General features: G+C 42.8%; 1 protein-coding gene across 4 annotated transcripts in view; it reads right to left on the reverse strand.

The window, feature by feature from the left end:
- Nucleotides 1-24209, reverse strand: part of RNF130 (ring finger protein 130) — a 100573-nt gene that overhangs the window by 18398 nt on the left and 57966 nt on the right. The window contains exons 4-9 of one of the 4 annotated variants that reach the window (XM_084763313.1): nt 20809-20880; nt 18781-18863; nt 10610-10706; nt 9092-9296; nt 5763-5860; nt 244-446 (exon numbers count right to left, since the gene is read on the reverse strand). In XM_084763313.1, coding sequence (XP_084619439.1) covers nt 5763-5860; nt 9092-9296; nt 10610-10706; nt 18781-18863; nt 20809-20880 — 555 coding nt within the window. In that variant the 3' untranslated portion in view covers nt 244-446. Of the gene's footprint in view, nt 1-243; nt 452-5762; nt 5861-9091; nt 9297-10609; nt 10707-18780; nt 18864-20808; nt 20881-24209 lie in introns of those variants that run through there. The other 3 variants (XM_084763311.1, XM_084763314.1, XM_084763312.1) reach the window with 3 other exon arrangements.

The following is a 24209-nucleotide window of genomic DNA, read 5'->3' on the forward strand; positions in this document are numbered from 1 at the left end:
CCATGGACCACATAGGAGGTCACCAGAGTGAACAGGCATCCACAAGGAAGCTAAAACAGAGTAAGTCAGCTGGGCACCAAGGGAGCAGTGCCACACAGGATGTCACCACTCTGCCATGCCAGTCAGGCACAGAAGGAGCCCACATTAAATACCAGCAGCCACACTGTCCCTGCCTTCTTATGGAGTCATGAGTACATTTTACATGTGGTGTCAAAATCAGCCTCAAAACACAAGCTGGCGAAGGACACTTAGCAACACGGTACTTTTATTTTATTATTTATTTATTTTAATACAAAGCTTTGGCATTAGCAATTTTATGAAAAAATAAAATGTACTAAAAATAAACGCTTGTGTGGCATGATTGGTAAATGATGCACAAAAATAGGTTCTTTTTTCCTTCAAGGCAATCAGTCAGAAAGCAGTGTTTTTCCTTCTTCAAAACCATTCTACCCTATGGAATAAAAGGGAAAACAGAGGTCATTAATTAGTTACAGGGTGGTGGTCAACATTCTAACACAACAGAGGCATGCTCCTAACTGCAGGATGGCCTGGGCTGTCCCAGTGCTAGCTGCCTGAGACCAGCAGTTTCTGACTGGTAGTTGAGCAGCTTGTCCGCTCCAGGTGAGTCACCATTCCCAGAGTGAGCACAGGAGAAGCCAGGTAACAGTGCCGTGTTTAGCGCACAGGGGAGCTGTTTAAGCAGGCTCCTCTTTACCACTCTAGACGACCATGGCCTATTAGGAAGAGCTCAAGAGTAGACTTCAGGGATGTGCTGCTCTCTGTTGCAGGAACCACTCAGATTTTGTGCGCACTGACTGTTATCTTAGTGTCTCTATAACAGGTGTTAAAAGGTGCCTACAGTTCTTTGAAGTTTCCTGGTGCCCAGGATCCTGTTTGTCCTTTACAGCCCCTGACACTGTGAGACGACTCTAGCTTCCAGCCCTTTGTATTTGGCATATTCCCTAAGCAGCAGCTCCCTATCACCACGTCTGACTCATTTCCACTGTCTGCGCTGAGGTTCCATGCTTCAAACAACTCAACTGCTGGCTGTCACATAATTCTGCAGGGCTTCTTCTTTTCTTCCCTACCTTGTGATGATTTGTTCCTCCATATCCCTTTTACCTATATCTTTGGCCTCCGTTCTGTACCTCTGAAGAAATATCTCCGCCACCATGAAAAGCCTCAGCCACTTCTCACTGTTTATAAAAATGTGTGAACTCAGGCTGGAGAGATGGCTCAGAGTTAAGAGCACTGTCTGTTCTTCCAAAGGTCTTGAGTTCAATTCCCAGCAACCACATAGTGGCTCACAGCCATCTCTAATGTGATCTGATGCCCTCTTCTGGCAGGTGTACATGCAGACACAGCACTGTATACACATAATAATAAACACATAAATCTTAAAAAAAAAAAAAAAAAAAAGAAGTCTGAACTCTATGTTTGCCCCTCCCTGTGCTTCTACTTCCAGTGGAAAAGTCAGACCACACACTCCCTGAAGCTGTTCTGCTTCCCCTCCGTGTGTGCCCCTTTCTCCTGTGAGGTTCCTCAGTGCAAAAGTAGCAGCTCTCTTGGGTGAGTCCCAAAGTGTACAGTGTGCTCTCCCTTGCTCCGTTCTGCTTCTTTCTTCACTTCCAACTCCTGCACAGAAGGCCAAGCTTCTAAGCTCGTTCCCCATGAGGCTGGTGCCTAGTGAGCACTGGGGTGTGGCATCACAATGAGTAAGGGAGCTAGCCAATTTTTTTTTCTGGAAAAGGTTCTGGTGTGAACAACGGTCACTTTTCATAAGTGCGTCTGCTCATCTGTCATAGGCCCCACTGAAGGTGCCACATCGTCCCTGTAGTATCTCCTTAGAAAAACTGGGTATTGTGAGACAGAAGGGCTTTTAAGGAACACCATAACATTAGGTGCTCTGGGAAAAGGGAAAATAGCCACTGCCAAAGACCAATGGTAACCGTTGCTTTGCTTAGGACTCTTCTTCCAAATCACCTTCTCAGAAACTAAACTTTCTTTACTGCTCACAATTGGAGCCCTCAGGGCCAAGCAGTAGAAAGAAAGGAGTTGGGAATAGAGGCACAGGCCTGAATCCTACTGTCCTCTTTAAGCATTGTCAGGGAACACTCAATCCCTCCTCCTCTGTGTCTAAAGTTTCATAGTCAGATTGGTTAAAAGAGAATAAATATGAGGAAGACAACCTATTCTCAGCATACTCCTCAGAAAGTAACATTAAGTTTTTGTGGTTATAAGAAAGGTATTCTTGGTAACATAAAAAGCAAAGATGGATGGTACTCTAACCACAGGTGTTTGACTGAAGAAGACATCTACATATAGACATCTAAAATTTTTGAGACATACTCAAGTCAGTTTAGAACTTTATGACTTGCACTGACAGGGAAATAAAGCACAAGAGAGTTTACACCACAGGGTGTGGCAGGCAATTAAGAGTCACTTTTGTTTAGTTGTATATGAGTGAGTACTACTAGGTTACAAAGAGAACAGGTAAAGAAGCCTGGTAACGTTGCTTTTGAATCCTGCAAGAAGCAACTAGAAAGCAACCCCAATCCTTGTCACAGCCGCTCTGATCCTGCCCAGCAGCATGTGACTCAAAGGGAGACCTGCCTCTCAGAGCCTTAGACTGTGCTTCTGGGTGAATTGCCAGGCAACACCTGTCAAGCTCATTAGCTTACAGTTGTCCATATGGACACTTTTGCCTGATAGAAAGCTTTTTCTTCCACTAAATCCACTTCTTTGTGATGCCTCCAGCCTCTAGAACTATATGAAGCCTCATCTTCTTTTGCACTAGCTGTTCAGCATGAGGCTCCTGTGCACATAGAGGGGCTCCCCTTTCCTCTGCCAGTCCTCGGGATACCTTGAGACACCTCTTACCTATTCTTTCCTCCCGTCTAAGCAAAGCATCCCCAAGACATCTAATGACTCCATTTTCAGCCTTTTATATCAATGTTCTTCTCAAACAGAAGCTTAAGGAGCTGGCTGTGGGGGTGCACTCCTCACCTTTGCTGTAAACTTACTGGTCACTCCTCACATTTGCTGTAAACTCATTGGTAGATAAAGGCAAAATGAGCAGGTAGTTTTAAACAATCCATAAATGAGTAACTGTAAAATTGTTAAAAACTTTTATATGGAATAAAATGATTTAGGAATTTCTACTAACCTGTTAGAGATACTAGCACAGTGACTGATCTTTGTATCTCACAATAAATGGTCTTTAACACAATCAAGCAATTTATACTTGTAAAAACAACAAAACCCCAAGTCACACAGAAGCTCATAACAGAGAGGACAACATTATACTAAAAATATAACCTAAGATACTCACCACCAATATTTTAGTGACTATCTTTTTATGTACCTTCAGGTGTGTACACACACATGTGCACATGCACACACACACTCACTCAATTTTCTCTCTAAATGGGATTATGAATACTGTCCTTTAGGATGGTTTTGAAGACAAAGAAGTAATAGTCAAATGAGCAACTGCAAATCAACCATCTACAAAGGCTAGTGGGAGAAGGGTTGACTAAGACATGGCTGTGAAGACCCATGACTTAGGTTCTGAGTAATGCATTTATGCATGGAACTGAAGCAGTACAACCCAGGCACCTGGGTTCCTAGTTAGCATTCTTAAAAAGTATCTGATGTATAGACTGAACATTTGGGAAGATTCTGAGTAAGCTAGAGGACCAGTAATTTTCTAGTAATTCTATACAAGTGCCCAGAGCATCACTATTTATTTGTACTGGTTGCTAGTCATAACTCAAATGTTTTAAGATATTTAATTACATTTACTTATTTTATGTGCTGAGGTGAGCGTGTGGTGTTTGCCATGGCATGTGTGTGGAAGTGAGAGGACAACTTGCAGGAACCATTTTTTTTTCTCTTCTATGAGGTAGGTTCTGTGACTGAATTCAGGTGAATCTTGGCAGCAAGTACCTTTACCCACTGCGTCATCTCACCAGCCCCTCACTGGTAAAAACTGGGCTTATATTATTATCTAGTTTGATTAGGAATAAGCAAGGCAAGTGGCTAACAACCAAGCAATAGCTTCACTTTGAATGGAGAGTTTTTGCAATCAGGGTACCCACAGAGTTCCTATGCTATCTAATTTCATGGAGACAAAATTAAATTAATTGTCTTTATAAAGGTAGATGGTCATCTCTTAATTTTCAAATTATATTTATCTATTTTTTTTTGTGTCTTTGTGTATGGGCACATGTCCCATGGCGTGCGCGCGCGCGCGCGCGCGTGTGTGTGTGTGTGTGTGTGTAGGTTAGAAGATAACTTGTGAAAGTTGGACTGAACTCAGATAACCAGGCTTGGCAGCAAGTGTCTTCCCTGTTGAGCCACCCCACTGGCCCCAGATGGCCATCTTTTTCACAGAACTGTAGCAGAATTAGTTTGGCTAACATTTATTGAGCACTTATTACATACCAGGCACTGTGCTAAGTCAGTAGCCCTATGATGTAGACTAATCATTATCTGTTTATTTTGATGATTAAAATAATCTTCAGATAAATTTAAATGCCCAAGTCTCACAACTGGAAAATGGGGGAGAGAGCCAAATCTATGTGTGTCTGACTCTAGAATCTGACACTGTGTTCTGATGGAAACTGCATCTAGTAGCATCAACAGAAGTAGCTGGCTGCAGACTGACCTAATGGATAGGTGAAGACTATTCATCTGAAGGGTGAAGAATGTCAGCATACTACAACAGCCCCTCAAAACATACGGGGTCATGGATGTCAGAAGGTATTTCCTGCAAGTATTTGTCAACAGATCAGGTTAGAGGTAAAATGTCAGAGGAGGCCAAAGTTTTCTGTCTCCACAGCTGAACAATATTAATTATTCTAGGAGACTGGTTACTTAAAATGCTAGGCCATACTCCAAGAAGGCGAGCACAAGCTGTGCACCAGTAGCAATGTAGGCTTGAATTTGGGCACTGGCCCAGGGTTGCAGCCATCTCTAAGTTGTATGAATACTCTGGTAAAAGAAAGGACTGGATAGCAAATGACAACATGGAAAACAAAACCCTTCCAGTATCATCATGGTGGAATGCTCCTTCTGGAAAACCTCTACATCAAGATGACCAAGATCTCTCCCCTACAGCAGCCCTCATAGCAACACGCAGCCTCTGATGGCAGTCCCAGCTCTGTGTATTCCTTGGGACAAGGCCATCTTAGCATTAAGAAGCCTGACTGATGTTCTCCTTATGGAGAACTCAGGTCATCAGGCTTATGGAGGCCAACTTTGTCTTTCTGTAACCTATACTGACCTCTGTCTGTCCTTGGACAGTCTATTCTATTCTGACAGTTCTACCTCCCAACAGCGTTCTGAGAGCAGTGGATTTCCTTCCTATTTCTCTTCTGTCCTTGGCCGTAGGCAAAGGTTTCAGTGTTCTCTCAAGAGTTGACTAAGGTTCCTGGTGAAGTCCTTTGAGAACACAGAGTGGGGCCATTCCTGTCACTGTGAGACCACGGCAGTCTTCACATACTGAGCCTGTTCTGGTGTCCTGGCAGCTGCATGGCGCCGTGGATTCAGCCGCACTACGGAGTCATGTATGCTGAACAAAGTGACCTCCCATTCCGTGTGACTAAAAATAGATGCTCATGAGATAAACTATTTTGCTAACTGTGATCCCATTGGGATCAGCATGAAACAGGTGGGAAGCCAAGTCTCACCGCCTTCATGAAAATTACATGTTTTCTTGGGATCGTCTGGCACATGCAATCCAAAAAACAATTTTTTACTTACTCATTAGCATTCAAGCTAGCTGTGGCTCTGATGATCATGTAGCAGAGTGTGAGAGCACTGAGGAGGCCAAAACTGGCAATAATAAACCATTCTTCTGTTGACAAAGGAAAGGGAGGAAATCACTCTGGGGAGAAGGTTTAAGTCAAATCGATGTCAACACTTCCCTCAAATACGAAGCAGACGTCAACGGAGGTGTAAGCCAAGGCTGGCTCAAGGAAGTCAAGCAGGAGGAAGCTTGCCAGAAAGCTACTAACTAGAGACGGTTAGTGGGAGTACTGGGAAAAGCTGCAAGGAGAAAGGAAAGCATGGCTCAACCAGTTCAGTTTCGATCCAAAGTACATGAGGAGTGTGGCCACCAAAATCATGTAGGAGAACTGTGCATGGACATCCATGTTACTGTGAATTTAAGTACAGCAGAACAACCATACTTATAACCACTTCTCAAATTTCCTTTTGCTATTTCTGCATGACTTGAATACTCAGTCTTAGATAAGGATTAGGAACATGGAGTAGGGTTCTTAAAAGTTTTATGGCTACACTAAGCAGAAAGCCGTTCCTCCAAGTCACTCGTGTCTGTGCTGTTTTATCTATCAGTTTACTGAGAATATTCACATTAGAAAGACACGTGGCAGGTGTGCCAAGAAAACAGGTTCATGACTCCTGCTGGGAAGTAAAACTGGTCCTTTTGTTTTTGCAGAAAAGTAGGAGGGATGGCGACTGACAAGGTACTTGGCTCATCAAAGAGCTGAAACTCTGGTGCACAGAAGTCAAAATCAAGTCATACATATGGGGAGGAGGAGAGACTAAACTGGGGCCTGAGAACCAACCTGCCTTGCTTCACTGTCTTGTCCATAAAATATTCCTAAGGGTAAACTAAACAGGGATGGTTTAACAAAGTAATTCTATAATGTTCATATGCAAAAATGTGCCTAACAGGAACATTTCCTCATTTAACTTTTTTTTAGTTAGTATACAAAATAATGACTTCATATATGTAACATGGATATTCTTTTTAAAAATTTAGTTTAAGTGTGTGTGTGTGTGTGTGTGTGTGTGTGTGTGTGTGTGTGTGTGCGTGCATGCACAGGTGCCCATGGAGGTTAGAAGAAGCTATGGGACCCTCTGGAGCTGGAATTACAGGTGCTTCTAAGGTAAGTGCTCCTAACAACTCCACCTTGGGTATTTCTTTAACTGGGTTTCCTAAATCCTAAAACTGAGTAACCGGTGTGTGCATAGGCTATTTTCTAGAAAAGGCTTAGAGAACTTACTCTCTCAGCTCACAGGATCTGAGTTTGTTCTACCAACTAATCTTTGCTGGCCTGGTTGGTTTATATGATTAAAATGCCTAGAAAACTCTTCTTCTCATATAACACTTCAGCCACTGCTTCTTGGATTACAGGTTTTCACATCATCAGGTTTAAGCTTTTGATTTAAGTCAAAATGAACATTCAAGGACCCATGCTAAATTCACTGATTTTATTTTTTAAATCCTTTGTCTTAACCTATGTACATATATATTTTTAAGTTGAGAATAATGTATACTGGAATTTAAAATTCAGGAAATGAATGGTTGTCAACAGCAAGGAGCTTAACCCAATGTTCATTCCCCCCCCCCCTTTTTTTCTTTTTAGTGATAGCTGAGACTGGTCTTGAACTTCTAATTCTTTTGCTTTTAATTCCTAAGTTCTGGGAATGCTGGGTTTATAGACATGTTCCATTGTGCCTGTTATTTATTTATTTTTTCTTAAAGGCAGACAGACTCCTCCACGCTAGGACTGCGCTGAGATCCTTGTAGCATGTGTCCTAGCACTGAGCTGCCACCCAACCCACTTTCCAATAAACCTCTGTTCATGATAAGCAGGCCAACACTTAGAGACTTTAACCACATCTGTATTTCAGAATTTTGAACACATGAACCTATTTGTGTCTTTGTCTGTGAGAAATACCACCACAGCACCACCCTGCAGATCCAACAGCACTCAGCAGCAATCTTCTGCTGCTGGGCCACCCTTCTGACCACCCCCCCTGCTTATTAGCACAGTGCCTTGCACACAGCGCGTGCTGGCTGATGTACTGCACTTGCGTATGGCAACACAGGGATTCGGAAGGAAGAGAGGTACTCTGGGTCTAGATAATCATGTGAATTTTCCTTATTGGCATTATGTGTAAACTCTGATGAAAGTGTTTTATTTGGTATATGAATTATTTTTATCATCAAAAGATTTTATTATCAAGATTTTGAAAACATTTCCACATAAAAATGACAAGATGTGTGCTTAATGTAGTAGGTGCTCAATAAATGCCTAATCAATGACGGACATAAATTTTAAGTCATTTATCTCCTTTTATACTGCTAGACCAAGTCTTGAAACTCTAGACCATAAAACCTAAATGCCGAAGTAGGAAAACCATGAAACACTGCTAAAACAATCATCAGGAAATGGTGATAAATGAGCCATACTGTATCAAAGAGTTGTTTTACTTTTAAAGGAATGAAAGCCCTCGGTGTTCAGACACATGGCAATCTCTGGATGGTTTAAAACCATGCACTTCAACAAAACAGACCACAGAAATCTTAACATGTAAAGAGCAAGCTATTCCATAAATGGCCCCATGTTTGTTACTGACTCCCAGGTAAGTGGTGTCCTGGGCAAGCAGCGGCATAATTAGAAAAGGCAGCATCAGAGGCGATGAGATGCGTGCAAGGTTGTTAGATGGATACTGCACGTAAAGGATGGAAACGGAGAAAAGAATTTGCTTATTATAGGATGAATGCCTATAACACCCATACACACGCCACAGGCCCACGCACACCGCACAGAGATGGGCATTGCCCTCACAACAGTACATTTTTGCATATTAACAGCTCAACAATCAAGTCATTCATAACTATCCCACAGTATTCTTTAGGTTCAAATTCTACATTAGTTTTTCATCAAGTTGCTTGTAGCCCAGGAAATCAGATCACAGGCGAGAAAGCAGTGCTCAGCATACAGCAAACCAAAACTGCTGCCTGCCAGCCACACTGCACTCCAGTGTCCCCCTTTAAAATGCCTGTTTGCAATGCAAAGATTTCAAAACAAGGCTTACCAAAAAGCCATTTAGACAAACCTTTAAACAACTAGCCACATATCACCAGCACGCATATTCCTTATTATAAAAAAATAAAGCTTCATTATTCCAAACATCTGTTTAAATGTACACATTATCTTTTCCTTTACAAAAACTGTGGGACCAGGTGGCTGCAGCTCTTCTCCTGGACAGTCACCAGCGCCCACACAGGCATCAATGCTGTCTGGTGCCTGGGCAAAGGATCCCCACTTACTTGTTACTGCAATGTTGATTTCACCAGTTCGAGGAGTGAGCTCCCCATCTTGAGGAAGAGGCGATATCCCTGAAGTTCGCAGTGGCTCAAGGCCAAGGGAACTGTCGCTGGCAAGGTCACCGAGGGCTGACCTCCGGTTAACTGCTTGGGTTCTGGTGAGCCTTTCCATGTCAAACGCTACATTATCAGTACATGGCAGATTTGGCTGCAAAATAGTTCCAGATTAAAAATCATTTTAAGAACAAGTTCATAAAATCATGAATGTGTAACACTCACTACTAAGATCATATTTAGCTCCCTTTCCATCTTTCCTACTGTAATTTAAGAACCTTTCCTTTAAAAAAAAAATCAGCTGATTTCCTCCCCACAGCAGTACAAAGGAAACCAGAGCGAAGCGGCGCCTCATCATTTCTATGTGACTTCTCTGAAATGCTCCATTTGCTTGGTACCTAGTTAAAAAAATTAAACAAAACTTCTACCTTTAAAAACAAAGCATACAAGCAAGAGCAGATCAAAGCTCAGGCTTATAAACTATAAGAAAATAATCTGCTTCAAGGCCTAAGCATCCAGCAACCACCAAATCTCACCCCATGTGAAGTGGGTGTGAAACACTAACAGTAGAGAAAGAGGTGGCCCCTCTGTTTGCAGCAGACAGCATATGAAAGGTGGAGGCTCAGAAAACCGGCTCTCACAAGGGACAGCCAAGACCCAGAACCTATGGCTGCTAGGTCAAAAGAATTCTACTTTAAAGCCTTCCAAAGTTCTATTAAAAAGAAAGTTAAAAATGCAGCTGATACTTAATGTCACACCCAAGGAGCCATAGCAGCTATCACTTCTTTTGGAAGGCTCCATTAAAAATGGACAGAGGACAAGTTAATACTTCCACATGCTGGCCATGGGAGATCACGCTGGCCACGGCCTCTGTAAACTATCTCAAAGGGTAAAAGTATACCCTGGCTATATACTTTTCTTGACATTTTGGTTGTAAGCCTACATACTTAAGCAAGGAATGCAAGAAAGACGTCAATATTCTCATTGCATTGCTCTGGCACTTGGCGTGCTGGCCTCAGTTTGGCGTAATTGGCTAATACACCTGTCAAGTTGTTCAAGGCTCTCTACAGGCTTTTTGGTCACCATCTGCTTTCACTGCTTGAAAGTTACCAACACTCAAAGTCATGAAAGGCAAGCTTAAGAGGGTAGAACATGATGACATCAGTTCATATTATGCCAGCTATGAGAACAATTACTACTGAGCCACAGTTTCTATTTCTTTTGTGCCTCCTCACCCAGAAGCACACTTTTCAAAGAAGACTAGTCTAGTTATTTACACTCTCTTCTAGTGCTCCCTGAGGTAGTTTACAACTCTGAAGTCATCTGGAAGAAAGGCACTGTTGCACCGTGGCAAAGAGAGCTGGTGTATTCTAATGAGATTTGGTCATGGCTTCTATTATGCTGGTTGTATTACATTATATGTGGATATGATTATTACGCAAAAGTAGTGACAAATAGGGAACATACCACAATTCCTAGGGCTTTCAAAATATTAAGTTTGCACATAGGGCAGGTACAATGTTCACTAAGCCAGGGATCCACACAGGATTTGTGGAAAACATGCCTAGAAAATAACAGAGAATTACATCATAAATTGCATACTGAAGAACTCTTAGGTCAAACTGGAAAGAACTGGAATTTTTAGTTTTTTTCTGCTTCAGGAGATTTTTAATGCTGAGGAGATAAATAGAGGGGGCATATAAAAAGTAACTTGAAGAAATTTTCCAGTACCCAGTCTCGTGTGGTAACGGCCCTGTGTGATGAGACTGAGCGGGACACGAATGCCTGGCCATGCTTTTGCACTATGCTGAGGTCCGACACAGGGGCTCATGCATGCTGTAACAACAGGGTCTCGCTGTGCTGCCCAGGACAGCCCCAAGCGCAAGTGATCCCAGAGTAGATGGGACTATAGCTGTAAACTACAGCGCCCCAACTTGCCTTTTAATGCCACTAATTCCAAAAAAAAAAAGGTTGAGAAAAATCTAGAAAAAATGTATTCAGAATAAAGATAACCAGACTTTATAAACAAACTATATTTTAGAAGAATAGGTCATGTAGAAAAACAGAGTTTCACAAAGATACTAAGTTGCAGTTGAATTAAAAGTGCTCTTGAGCTGGGTGTGGTGGCATACACCTGTAATCCCAGCACTCAGGAAGGAGAGGCAGGCAGATTGATGCAAGTTTGAGGCCAGCCTGGTCTACAAAGCAAGTCCAGGACAGCTATGGCTACACAGAAAAACTTGTCTTGAAAAAACCAATCAACCAACCAACCAACCGAAACCAACCAAACAAAAAGAGTGCTCTTGATAAGTGTTTGTTAGTTTTATGGAACTCAACCTATCTCAAATACTGGTAAAAGTCCCAGGGTAGTTAGAACTGTTTTAAGGTGGTGAACTGTATTTAAGAATGCATCATCAGTTGTTTATTCTTAGTTGAAATGTTAAAGGACTAAGAATGGGTGGGTAGGGGAGACATCCTATTCTATTCAGGAGAACAGAAAGTCACATCCTCCTGATGGAAGTCAGTCACCCATGGAGGGTCTGTATTCTTTGATTAGGAACTTGTTCCCATGGAAGTTGGCAGAAAAGGATAGGCAGAGACCACGCCCAAGCTCTGGCATCCTTGTACAAGAACTAGAAGAGGCTGCCACCCAGCATGGGGAGCCTGGAGTGCCGAGCTGATGGAAAGGGGCAAGCCACAAATACTTGGCACTTTTGGAAGAAATGTCTAACCTGAGTTTGGGATAAAAGACAATTTGAGAGATACCAAACTGGGCCATCATATCCCTTTAAAACTTTGACTGTTAATTTATAATTTAATGTTTGGTTGTGAGAATTTTATAATTTTGGTTTCTTTATAAAACACAGAAATGAGGGCTGGAGAGATGGCTCAGAGGTTAAGAGCACTGTCTGCTCTTCCAGAAGTCCTTAGTTCAATTCCCAACAACCACATGGTGGCTCATAACCACTTATAATGTGATCTGGTGCCCTCTTCTGGCCTGCAGGTGTACATGCAGGCACAGCACTGTATACATAATAAATAAATTAATCTGTTTTAAAAAAAATACCAAACAAACAAAACAGAGAAATGTTATGGGAATGTTTTCATTTTAACCCCAGCTGTGGGGGGAATAAGTGGCTGCTTCACATCAGGTAGCTATAATTTGCCTTATGGTCTACCAGGGACACGGTTTTGCCAGCTGCAGAGAGTTTCTGCCAAGTGTGTGACATTTGGAATTCTGGGAACTTTTCAGATATATAAATGCTAGGGCTCTAAGAGGAACGGTTGCGGTTGTTGGCTGGCTGTTGGTTGGATGCTGTTGGTCAAGCACAAACCGAGAAGAAATTAGATATCCTGACAGCGAAGACCAAACTTTGCCCAGGAACTCCATGCCCCTAATCAGCAGGGAGTAGTCTAAGGATAATTTCACCCCCTTTTCCTTCTATCCTTTTTTTTATCCTATCTAGTGTCAGGGGCTAATAAGGATGGAAAAGAGAAAAAGAAACCCACAGAGTAGCGAAAAATCCAGTTACAGTTCACTATTTGAAAATGAAGTTTTGATTTAAAAAGGTGACCTAGAAAACTTTACTGGGATGCCTATGACAATTTCAGCCAAAAATACATACTAACCCATAGTTTCCACTCAATGGCCTTATACCCATTTCTTTGGAGCCCAGAATAAAGATCTTGAAGTCTTGAATTATCAGACTATTCTGAAACTTTCAGATTGGGCATTCTCACCCCCGAATGCCTTTCATTAGAGGTGTTATAGGCTGGAAAGCCACCAATCTACAGGGATACATAAATTTATAGAATACAAGGAGTTGCATCTGTCTCTTGCTGCTTTTACGGACATCAGAGAGTATTCTAGGGAAGGACGAGGGGCTTCTGAGGACTCAGCCCTTACTGAGGGTCATCCGCAGCTACTGTTCAGCAGCTCTCAACTGGGCTAAGGTGGGCTGCTGCAGTGGAGCACAGGACAGAACGAAGCTGCTGCTGTTGCTATTTGTTTTAAAAACATTATTTTCCTTTCCCCCTCCCCCCAAAAGACAGGTTTGAGACTGTGTAACAGTCCTGGCTATTTTGGAACTTGCTTTGTAGACCAGGCTGGCCTTGAGCTCAGAGATCCCCCTGCCTCTGCCTCCCAAGTGCTGGGATTAAAGGAGTGTGCCACCATGCCCAGCTCTAAAAACGCTATTATTTGAGGGTGTGCACACACATGATCACAATGTGGTCATCAGAGGAAAACTTGAAGGAGTCAGTTCTCTCCTACAATGATATGGGTTCCAGGGATCAAACAGGCCATCGGGCTTGGCGCTAAGTGCGTTCATACATTAGGCTATCTCACCAGCCGAGAACAATACTCCATAATCCCTGTGGTGCACGCGAAGGTTCCCTTAGAGCTTGTTGGAATTACTGAATCTAAACTACAGTTACTTAGTCTACATACATCTGGAAGCAGCTGATGGATGTGGGAGAAGGTGCTCTAGCCACAGGATGGCCAATGGGACTTGGTTGGCTATCAGAGTAGAAGAGATTGCATCATCTTCTGAAAGGGCTCATTTGGCTCAGGAGAGAGAGTAATGGAGGTAAGTGTGGTAGCTGCATCTTAACAAGCTGATGGTAGAAACCCTGGTGTAAGCTGGCAGTCTCTGGACAGAGACTTGGCTCTGGACTGTGCTGGGCAGGGTTTTTGCTTTTCCTATTTCTGGTTACTCAGAAAAGAACAAAATGTCATACATCTCATACTTTTTTTTTTTTTTTTGAGACAAGGTCTCATGTATTTCAGGTTAGCCTCAAACTTGAGGACGCTCTTCAATTTCTGACCCTCTGGCCCTCACCTCCCAAATGATGAGATGACAGGCCTGCATGCCCATATCTGATTTTCACATGTTGTGAAGTTTTCACACACTGAGTTTAGGGTTCACAACCTGTCTGTTCCTTTGACCTTAAATGAGTTTTAAGTGGATTTTTCTTATGTTGGTTTTCTGAAGTAATTATTCTCTTTAAAGATTTGCTGACCTAGAAGAAAGAGCGTCCTATCCTGTGTCCCCCTTGTGTGGTAAGAGAAGGTAGTAATGACTAGCTGTTGGCTGTCCACAGACAAATAAAAACCTCTCTCCCTCAGTTAATTCAAAACCTGCAAGGGATACTTCTCTTTGAAACAAATGTTCCTTTTAGCTATCCACCCTCACCTACTCCAACTCTCCTTCCCGTGACTCAAAGCCAATCTCTCCACCACTCCAGCTTCTGTGTACGTCACCCCAGACCTTCTGTCTCTAGCTCCCACAGCTGTTCCAGGCCCCTGCTCTCTGCCCACCAGCCTCAAACACGCCTGTGCCCTTCTACCTGTTCACCTCTGCGAACAAGTGCTTGGGCTTGCAGCTGCCCCTTCTTCACCTGTTCCCTCCATTTTCCTGGGTTCACTTCCTCAGATTACTGTTCACCATACCCACCATGTCCTTTATCTTCTTTCTGGACAAAGTTTTGCTACTAAGCTTCTTGGCCCTCAGTTGTCTTCCCTGAAGGACCATGGTATGGGAATGTGGGGAAGACAGGCTTGATCATCTCACAAGGCTGTCAGAAGCATAAGAAACGCTGAGCAGTACTAAGGGTGGGAAGATGAAAGCTTTGCCTAACAGGAGAAGTGACCTCAATGATCACACAGCACCCCAGTACATGGCAAAGAGCACTCTTGTAAGAAGCCTTCAGCACCCGCAATCCATCATGGTGTGCTCTCACTAGCCAGAGGGTGCAGCACAGGGGCTAGAACTTGAAAAGCAGCCCTTCCTCACTGTCTTGAAAGACTCTTGTAATAAAAATACAACAGCAGAGAGGGTCTAAGTGATGAAATGGGATGTGATAAGAACAGTGGACTGACGCATCAGAGCTTCCACCAGGTCCTTTACTTCTATAAGAAATGCTGTGAGATACTCAGTGGGAAATGCATAGAATATAGAAAGAACAAAGCCTGCAACACAGAAATGTGGTGTCCTCTCCAACCTTACTCCCCAGGGGCCAGAAATAGAGAGGTCGAAAAGCAATGGGGTTGGGAGTGGGGGAAGCATCAGCACTGGAGCTGAGTTATTTTCACAGCTCTGTGGCCTCTGGGTGCCGTGTTAAGGATCTGGAAAACATAAAAGGATCCAGGATTATTAAAGGTCAGACACAAGAACTCCTTCCCCAGCCAGGCCTGGCAGATGCTCTTTAAGCTGACCTCCCTGAGGTGGGGGTGATTGCAGCAACTCCCCAGCCAGCTTCCTGCCCTGCTTTAGCTCTGGCTGGCATCTTCATGCTGCGGCACTCTCCTTTTTTCAGTATTTTTACCTACTCAAATCTTGTGGCTAACCTTTAAATAAGGTGATTGTTTTTCAGTTTTGAAGCCATGATGGCTAACATCCAAAAGATGATCAACTGTAATCAACTGACACAGCAGGAGGTCCCCAAAGCCATGCCAACTGCCATCTGTCCACAATAAATTAGTGCGACAGAGGACAAAAAGAAAAGGTCATGTGACAAAGCAATTCACAAGAGGTTTGATATCTACAGAAAAAGGTTTGGTTCAGAAAGACAGACAGACATAGGCATCTATCTGTCTGTCTTCCTTTGACTGAGGAGAGACAGATTAGATTCTACCAGAAGCTGGCTGCAGGGCAGTATGGGTAAGGCATGGATTTAAAACAAACTAGAGTCTCAAAGGCTTGAGGATGATTAAATGCTGATGAGTAGAGACAGACAGAACAAAGCCAAGGGAACAGCCAGTCAATAGATCAAGGTCCCCTAGGAAGGGAAAGAGCTGGCAGGCGAAGACCCAGGTAGAAATAGCAGCACCAGACCAGGGCTGCCTCTTCCATGTTAGAGGTGCCAATGAGGACATAGAGGCAGACATGCTGGAGGCCTGGTGACAGGAAGCTGAGGAATTCCAACAACTATTCTTGTTATGATGTTCACTTGGCAGAGAGTGAGAACCATGGGGTTAGGGAGGTGTTTAAGGAGACACTGCTGTGAGGAACGTGGAAGGGCAATCAGGGTAGGAGAAAGGCTCTGATTACCACTTGGCACCCTGCCAGGGGTAGAACTCTGTCTGTCCAGACTGTTCAAAGGCCAGGTGGAAGACAGTCAGGGGCAAAATGCTTAGCCATGTGAGATGGAGAAATCTGCAAAAGGCTCAGTTGGGGTCAAAGAACATAAAGATAAAAGATGGGAGGGGGTTCCAGGCGGAAAGACAGCGAGCAGCAGCACCAGGCGAAACTACCACAGCTACCAGAGAGTCACTGACTGCAGATAAGAAGCTTGGAGAAGATTTGGGGTAAGAGTAACTTCCTGGATGGACCCTAGGTTAGTGATCCTCATCTACTGACAGTCTAGGTTGTCAGAACTGTTTTTGGGGAGTAGTGGATAAGCTAAGGACAACGCTAAATGTCCTGTGATATACAGGACAGCTTCCCCCACCTTCTCCTTCAAACAAAGACTTATCTGATTGAAATGTCAGCAGTGCCTAGACTGAGAAACCCCACACAGGTCAAAGGTTGTCACAAAAGGTTGCTCAATGAGAAAAGTTAATTTTTACTGCACCCAAGGATGACACTGTTGTTAAGGTGAGGTGATAACATGTTCTGAGCAGGCAGAGCGTAATTTAGAGAAAACTAAAACTTGCTGAGGCTTAGGAGAACAGCTGACCGCAAAGCAGGATGGAGAATGGACACAGGCAGGGCAGCACAGACAGTGGAGGGATGGTGCTGCAACCGGATTGCAAAGCAACTCCCTCTTTGCCAAAACGTGTACTCTTTAAAAAGCAACTCACACACAAACGCTAAGCAGCTATTTTGTTTTGGCTGCAGAAACAGTAAGGTCCACAAGACTGTGGCCCTCAGTGGAGAGTGTGACCCTGAGGTATCCAGACCACTCAGGGACTTACTAAAATGAAGATGTATGGTAGACTCTACTTTGCGTCTTTATAAAATCTCTCACTGACCTGACACAAAGTCAGGTTGAAAAAGCACTGGATAAAACCAGCGGGTGGGAGACAGAGACACAAAGAGACAGACAAATGAGAGAGAGTGAGACAGAGAGAGCTCAGAATGAACCTGGAAAAGCTAAGGCTTCAGGGATGGCAAGAATGAGAGCAAGCAGCCCAGAGCCATCTACTTTAGGATCAGACTCCCTTGAGGAAGACACTTTCATTTTAGTAACATCCCTGAATGACTCCCCGCCCCCCCCCCCCGCCCCCGCCCTTTCTGTTTAGGTGCCAGCTGGGTCCAGGGGTTCCTGGGCAGGGATAAGAAGACAAGAAATTTCTTAACTCTCAGCTCCCTGGTCAGTGCAGGTACTTGCTGACTGCTTTCTAATGCACCGACTGATCCTTTCCCCACCTTGTTTCATAAATATACCTCCTTCAGCAAGTTCAGGTTCAGTCTGGGATACAGAAGGAGTTCATCATCAGCCTGTGCAACTTAATGAGATCCTATCTTAAAGTAAAAAGAATGCTGGCAACATACCTCAGAAGAGAGGGAAGGATAGAGAGTGAGGAAGGGAGGGGGGAAGGGAGGGAGGGAAGGAGGGGTAGAAATCTTATGTAAGGAATGTATACTAAAAGCCCACCCTTTTACTGGCTCTACCATATCGGAACTTGTAAACCTGGAATCTACCGCTGGTTTCACTATCCTTCACTGGACAATTGTGCTATGGTTTTGGTGCAGTCAGAGACAAAGCTCTTCCAGAGTCCACTGTGGTAAAAACTGGTTATTAGGGTGGCACTGCGGATAAGTTGCAGAACTTGTGGCAATGGAACATAGGGGAGGTCCTAAGGCCACTGGTGGGGTGAGTTATTTCCTATGGGACTCTTCCGGTGGTTCTGAGGTTGTTACAAAAGCAGCAAGTGTGACTGTCCCATCCTCTTGATTCTACATGGACTCTGGTTATAGATGCTGTCATCTTTCATCCTCACCAGAGGCTAAGCCAACAGGATGCTACACTGAGAGCTTGCAAGACTGTGCAAAACAGACCTTTTCTTCAGTAGTCATGTCAGATACTTTTCCACAGAATGAAAAACTAGCCAATATAAATGAGAGGGAAACAACCATTCTGGATTGCTGTGCGGGACTGTAGAAGACAGAAATATAACCTGCATAGAGTAGTGTACTGGCTCCGAGCAGCTACAAAGCAAATGGCAGCCCTCCCATTCTACATAACTCAGGTCTCTAGCACTGTGGAGCCCAGAGATAGGGGTTATGGCAGAAGGCTTTGTAATGAACTCTGATCTGAGGTGGAAAGAAACAAAACGTGCTTTTTTGTTTGTCTTGTTTTGTTTTGGCTGCACTAGGGATTAAATCCACATCCTGGTACATGTGAGGCAAGTGCTCTACTACTGAGCTAAGCCTAGCCCAGGAGAATTACTAAACAGACTCTTAGGCTATGATGTGCCTGGATGTTGTCATGTTTTCTTATACACACATGCAAACAGTTCTTCAGAGGGACTCTGGTCAGAGTTGACTGTGACTTCCCACTATCAGCATTTGGGCCTTAGCCTTGTCAGCAGAGCTGAGCTGTTGGTCAGGCGGCTTTCAGGAACAAGTAGATACCCACTCTGGAAGGGAGACAGTAACACCATTTCTTCCAAACAGAGAAAGCTGACATACTTGCAGGGCAGAACCCGAACAACATCATTCTGCTTATAGCTCTCTATGCAGACCGCACAGTGATCGAAGTCTGGGTCTGTTTCCTGAAACAAAAAGCACAGGAGCTGAACAAGAGCTACACACAACTCAGCTAAGAATGCTCCGATGATGAGCAGGCAGCTATAAAGGGAAAGGAACTAAAAATAACACTTTTTCATCTGCTAAGTATGTTAGCCTAAATTACATATGAGCCAATCATGCAATCCATACTAATTCCATTTATGCTATGTCTTAGAATAAGCCAGAGCTCTAATTTTACCACATTTCACAATGGATCACCTTGAATTATCATGTGTCCACCCCAATTTCTCTATTACTACTTAGTCTCAATAGTTTTCACTGTTACAATCTAAAAAATTGAGGTCTCAGCCAGGTGCACACCTTTAATCCCAGCACTCCAGAGGCAGAGGTAGGTGAATCGCTGTGAGTTTGAAGTTAGCCTGGTCTACAAAGCAACTCCAGGACAGCCAAGGCTAACACAGAGAAACCCTGTCTTGAAAACCCAAAACCAAACCAAACCAAACAAACAAAAAACAACAACAAAAACAAACAAAAAACAAACCCCATTAAATGCATGGAAAGAGTTCTCATTAAAAGGCTGATGCCCCCAATCAATTCCTAAAACAGTTACAAATGACAGGGAGCGCTCAGGAGGCTCCTATGCTCAGGTATGAGAATTGCACGCTGGTCAGACTTGGAGCAGTTGCTAGTTTAACTCAATAATGGGTACTTAATTAAGAATCACAAAAGGCCAGCCAGTTATTTGGTCACCAGGTTAACTACCTTCCTTCATCCTCTGTCCTGAGCAGGGTTCCACTAGAGTTGTCTCACAATGAAGTAGGCCAAAACCTAAGCCGTGGCCACATGGTTGGCAGGTGCAGGGGTACAAAAGGCCTGCTAGCTTTAATAATCACAGGAAAGACTTAGAACTGGGGAGGGTAGAGGATCACATTCAAGGAATCTAACTGATAGCAGCTGGCCAAGCCAAGAAAGCATGTGCACCAGGGACTGGTCTAGGGCAAGTGCAGCTGTCTTAATGCAGCCACTCTTTTCTGCAAGTGCCTTTTCCTTCCTTAGTGTGCAGTGACGCACAGTGAGACAGACCTGTCTGCCTCTGGAGCTGTGTTGGGGACAATGAGGCTCCAGGAGGTATGGGCATGGGAATAAAAATGTTTAAAGAAAGAATGTGACAAAACAAAGAAAATAAGAGAATCACACAAAATCTTCTTACCAGAGCCCTCTGCTAAAACATTAGCACTGGGTGTGGGGTAGCAGATAGTTTTTATTTTTGTTTTTGCCTTTGGAGATTTCTTTTTAAAATTCTTTATACATTTGAATATACTGAATGTAGGAACTAACACTAAGATGCTATCTATTGGCACTTGAGCTCTGACTAGGAAATTTTGTTTTGTTTGGTATTTTTTTGTTTGTTTGTTTTGTTTTTCGAGACAGGGTTTTTCTGTGTAGCCCTGGCTGTCCTGGACTTGCTTTGTAGACCAGGCTGGCCTTGAACTCACAGAGATTGGCCGGCTTCTGCCTACCAAGTGCTGGGATTACATGCATGTGACACCACACCCAGCCTCGGACTAGAGAATTTTGATGAAAGCTGTTATTTGTCACAGTTTCTTTGAATTGGTCCAACACTGACAAACTGTTCTTTTTAACCCCTGTTAACTGAGATAGCCTAGAAATGAGAGTCTTCAAGTCTTAACTGGGAAGAAACAAAACCCAAAACAGATGCAGCAATATAAGAGAGCACACCTCTCTTGGCTATTTTATGTGCAATTTGTCTCATTAGAACTCCTGGAAATATGTGTTAGGCTTTAACAGTAGAACGTCTTGAGGAGCAGCCTTCGCTAACTCTAATTCATCAGTGATACTACCGGCAGTGCCAGCACCTGAGCACTACAGGAAGGACTAGCTGAATGCTTTCCAGACAGGCGAAGCGCAAGTGAGATTTTAAAGAGAGAAGTAACTCCATTACTGTACCTTATCGCCCTTTTTCACTGTTCTAGTTGTTAATTTACTGATGGCTTTCTTGGCTGCATCTCCAAGACGACGCTAAGAAAATGAAAAACAAAAAGACATTAAATGGAAGATCTTTGAACAATGATCCTCATTTTAGTATGTAATGCTCAAGTGAGCACATGATCTTTATTCTAAATAATTAAAGATATGGCATCTATTATCCTAGACCACTTCTGTCATATTATATAAGTGGATTGTGAAAAAGCAGTAAGATTTTAGAAAACTTGCAGCTATGCCAGAGTCTGCATTCTAGCTGAATTCTGTCCGCTGAGAAATGTAGTACAGCTACTTCTGTTTCTGTCTACTGTGTGAGGAGGCCGTGCGATTGGAGGTGCTGCATCCTCTAGTGCTCCCACTCTTGCCCTGAGCGTTTTCCCAGAGTGCTCTACCAATAGCAAAGAAACCACCAAACCCTCCACTAAGTTATCACTACAGCACCAACAACAGACACAGAAACAAGTGTACTTCTGGCTCAGCTCACGCCATACTCTGTGATCTCAGGAAAGGGTGACTGCTTGTCTATATTTAACTCAGATTATTTCTAAAATTGTACTTATCCAACATTGACAGACACTAATAGCAAAGATGACAAGACAGTGAACCTGCAGCCTTAAGGAGCCACCTGAACTTAGGAAATGACCAAAGAATACACCTCATTTGGTGGTGGGGGATGGGCCAGGAATAGGGAAGAATGCCAGGAAGGTTTTGAGGAAGTGATGTTAGAGCCAAGACTTGGAAAACTAGGCCAGGAGGAGCTAGTGAGGAGCCAGGGAGAGGATGGGATTCTGGACAGGACAGAAGGATCAGACTGCTTTGTGAGTCTGAGTTCACACTGAGATGAAGATGCAAACTGAGACTGTCTCAGAGCCTATCTAAATACAAGTATAGTTTTGTTGTTTGTTCGGTTGTTTGGTTTTTCAAGACAAGGTTTCTCTGCATAGCTCTGGTTGTCCTATAACTCCCTCTGTAGACCAGGTTGGCTTGGAACTCACAGAGATCCACCTGCCTCTGCCTCCTGAGTGCATTAAAGGCATGTGCCACCAAGGCTGGCTACAACTACATTTTAAACTAAGGAAAGACAGATGAAAGACCTAAAAGAGTGGAGAGAGGAGAGAAAACAAAACAAAACAAAACAAAGGGGATATCACACCATTTTGTAAGGATTCAAAAAGAAAACCAGAACAGCAGAGCATTAGAAAACAAAATTAAAAATACAAAATAAAATAATTTAATGAACTGGTTATCTATGAGCCAGGTTTAAATACCAGTATTTTGCTCATAATTTCACCTAACAATCCCCCTGTATTTTAGGATTCCAAAGTGTATCATATCAACCTGTCATGTGTTTTGCATCTCTCTGACAGGGGCTTTTGTTTGATGGTACTGTTCAACTTAATATGATTAACAACCCTTAATCAATAGTGTCTCTTACCGAGGCTATATGCTTCAATTTCTCTGTCTACAGAACATATTCTTTTTAAAACAGATTTTTAAGACTTATTTTTATTTTTTAATTTATGTATGTGTGTCTGTGTGATGTATGCTGGGTGTCTGGGAGGATGTTCCATACCACGGAGCTATGCTTGCAGGAGTTGTGAGCCTCCCAAACGGGTGCTCAGAACCGAACGTTGGTCCTCTGGAAGAGTAGTAAGAACTCTTAATTTTGAACCATCTTTCGAGCCCCAGAATGTCTTTGATAGTTGGCTTGTATGAATCAGGACATAAAAATCTAGATAGTATTTAGTTGCTATGTTTCTTGAGTCTTTTTTAGCCTGAGTCCCACCTATCATACTGGGGGGGGGGTCAGCCTTTTAGAGATATAATGGGCTTAAGTGGAACACATTTAAAGAGTATATGTGATACTCATTTAAAAACATGTTGAAACTCCACAGACAGAACTCAGTTTATTTTCATGCACTGCTTTAGAGACAGCATTCTAATTCTGAATAATTGTTTTGTGTTTCATTCAGTTCAAATGGTTTATATTTTCTTTTTTGATTTCCCAAGACCATGGGTTAATTTTCACACATTTGAGGGTTCCTGAGATTTTCCTGTTATTGATTTACTTAATTTCAAGTGGTCAGTGAACACATTATATTTTGTGTAAACCTGACTCCTTTGTTCTATGGCTTAGAATGTACATTCTGCTTTTGTTGGGAAGGAGTTCTCTAGGAATGTCAGCCAGGCTAAACTGGCTGGCATGTAAGACATTCCTACACTGGCTGTTCTCTGGCTGTCTAGCCTTCAGTCATTAAGAAGGCAGAAGCCTCTGGGCTCGTTTCTCAGTGTAAGTCAGCACTTCTCACCTCCCATTTGTAAAGCTTGGTTACTAAGCATGTAAGATTCAGACCTCTTCTTGTTTAAGTGACTACTTTATTAAGAAATAACTTTGATCCCCAATGACAGCTGTGGTTTGAAATTTACTTTGGCATAATGTAACCACTTAAAAGTTTACTTTAATTTGTGTTGCTAAGGTATGGCTTATTCCAGTCTTTTTGCCTATTTGCATTTTCACATTTATTTATACAAGCATCATGCTCCTGAAATACCTCAGACCCATGCATTTTTATCTTTAAAGTGTTTTTTGGGGGGCAGCACATAGATAGGCCTTATTTGGTTTTTTTTTTTTTTTTTTTGCCACTATCTTAATCTCTGTTTTCAACTGCTGTGTTTACACCAAGTATTTCAGATCCCAGAATTATTGGATCATTGATCTGTAAATCTATCCACTGGAACATGCTCCCTACTCCATGTTTGCTATCATCTCTGTTGGGTACAGTTATAACTCTCAATTTTTTACATTAGTTAGTTTTGTCTATGTACACATGTGTTTGTGTGAAGGTCAGAGGACAATGTGCATGAGTCAGATCTATCTTTTGACTATGTGGGTTCTGGGACTGAACTCAAGGCATCAAATGTCTTTAAGCATTGAGCCACTGCAATGACCTGAGCTATGTAATTCTTTATTCTGTTATTTTAGTAGTTTAAGGCAACACATGTATCTTTAACCAGTTACATCACTGTGTAAAAGAATATATAATTCTTGGTCTCTCCCAACCATTTTTGAGACGAGGTCTCACTCTGTATTCTAAGCTGGCCTAAAATTTGCAAATAGACTAGTCTGGCCTCGGTTTCATGCAATTATTCGGCCTCAGCCATTTGGTTGCTGAGATCCTGGGGTGTGATGTTAGTCACAATGCGTGTGATCAGCGTCATTACACTGTCATTTCTTCCTCTTGTCTTATTACTATCACCCCTTCTGCTTACACAAATTCTATAAACTCAACAGTACACTGTAACCACATTACAGATTTTTTTTTAAAAATTAAAAATTGTAGTTAACATGTATGTAGCATGAAATT

The sequence above is a fragment of the Acomys minous genome (assembly GCF_964271855.1).
Source record: "Acomys minous genome assembly, chromosome: 16".
NCBI classification, from domain to species: Eukaryota; Metazoa; Chordata; class Mammalia; order Rodentia; family Muridae; genus Acomys; species Acomys minous.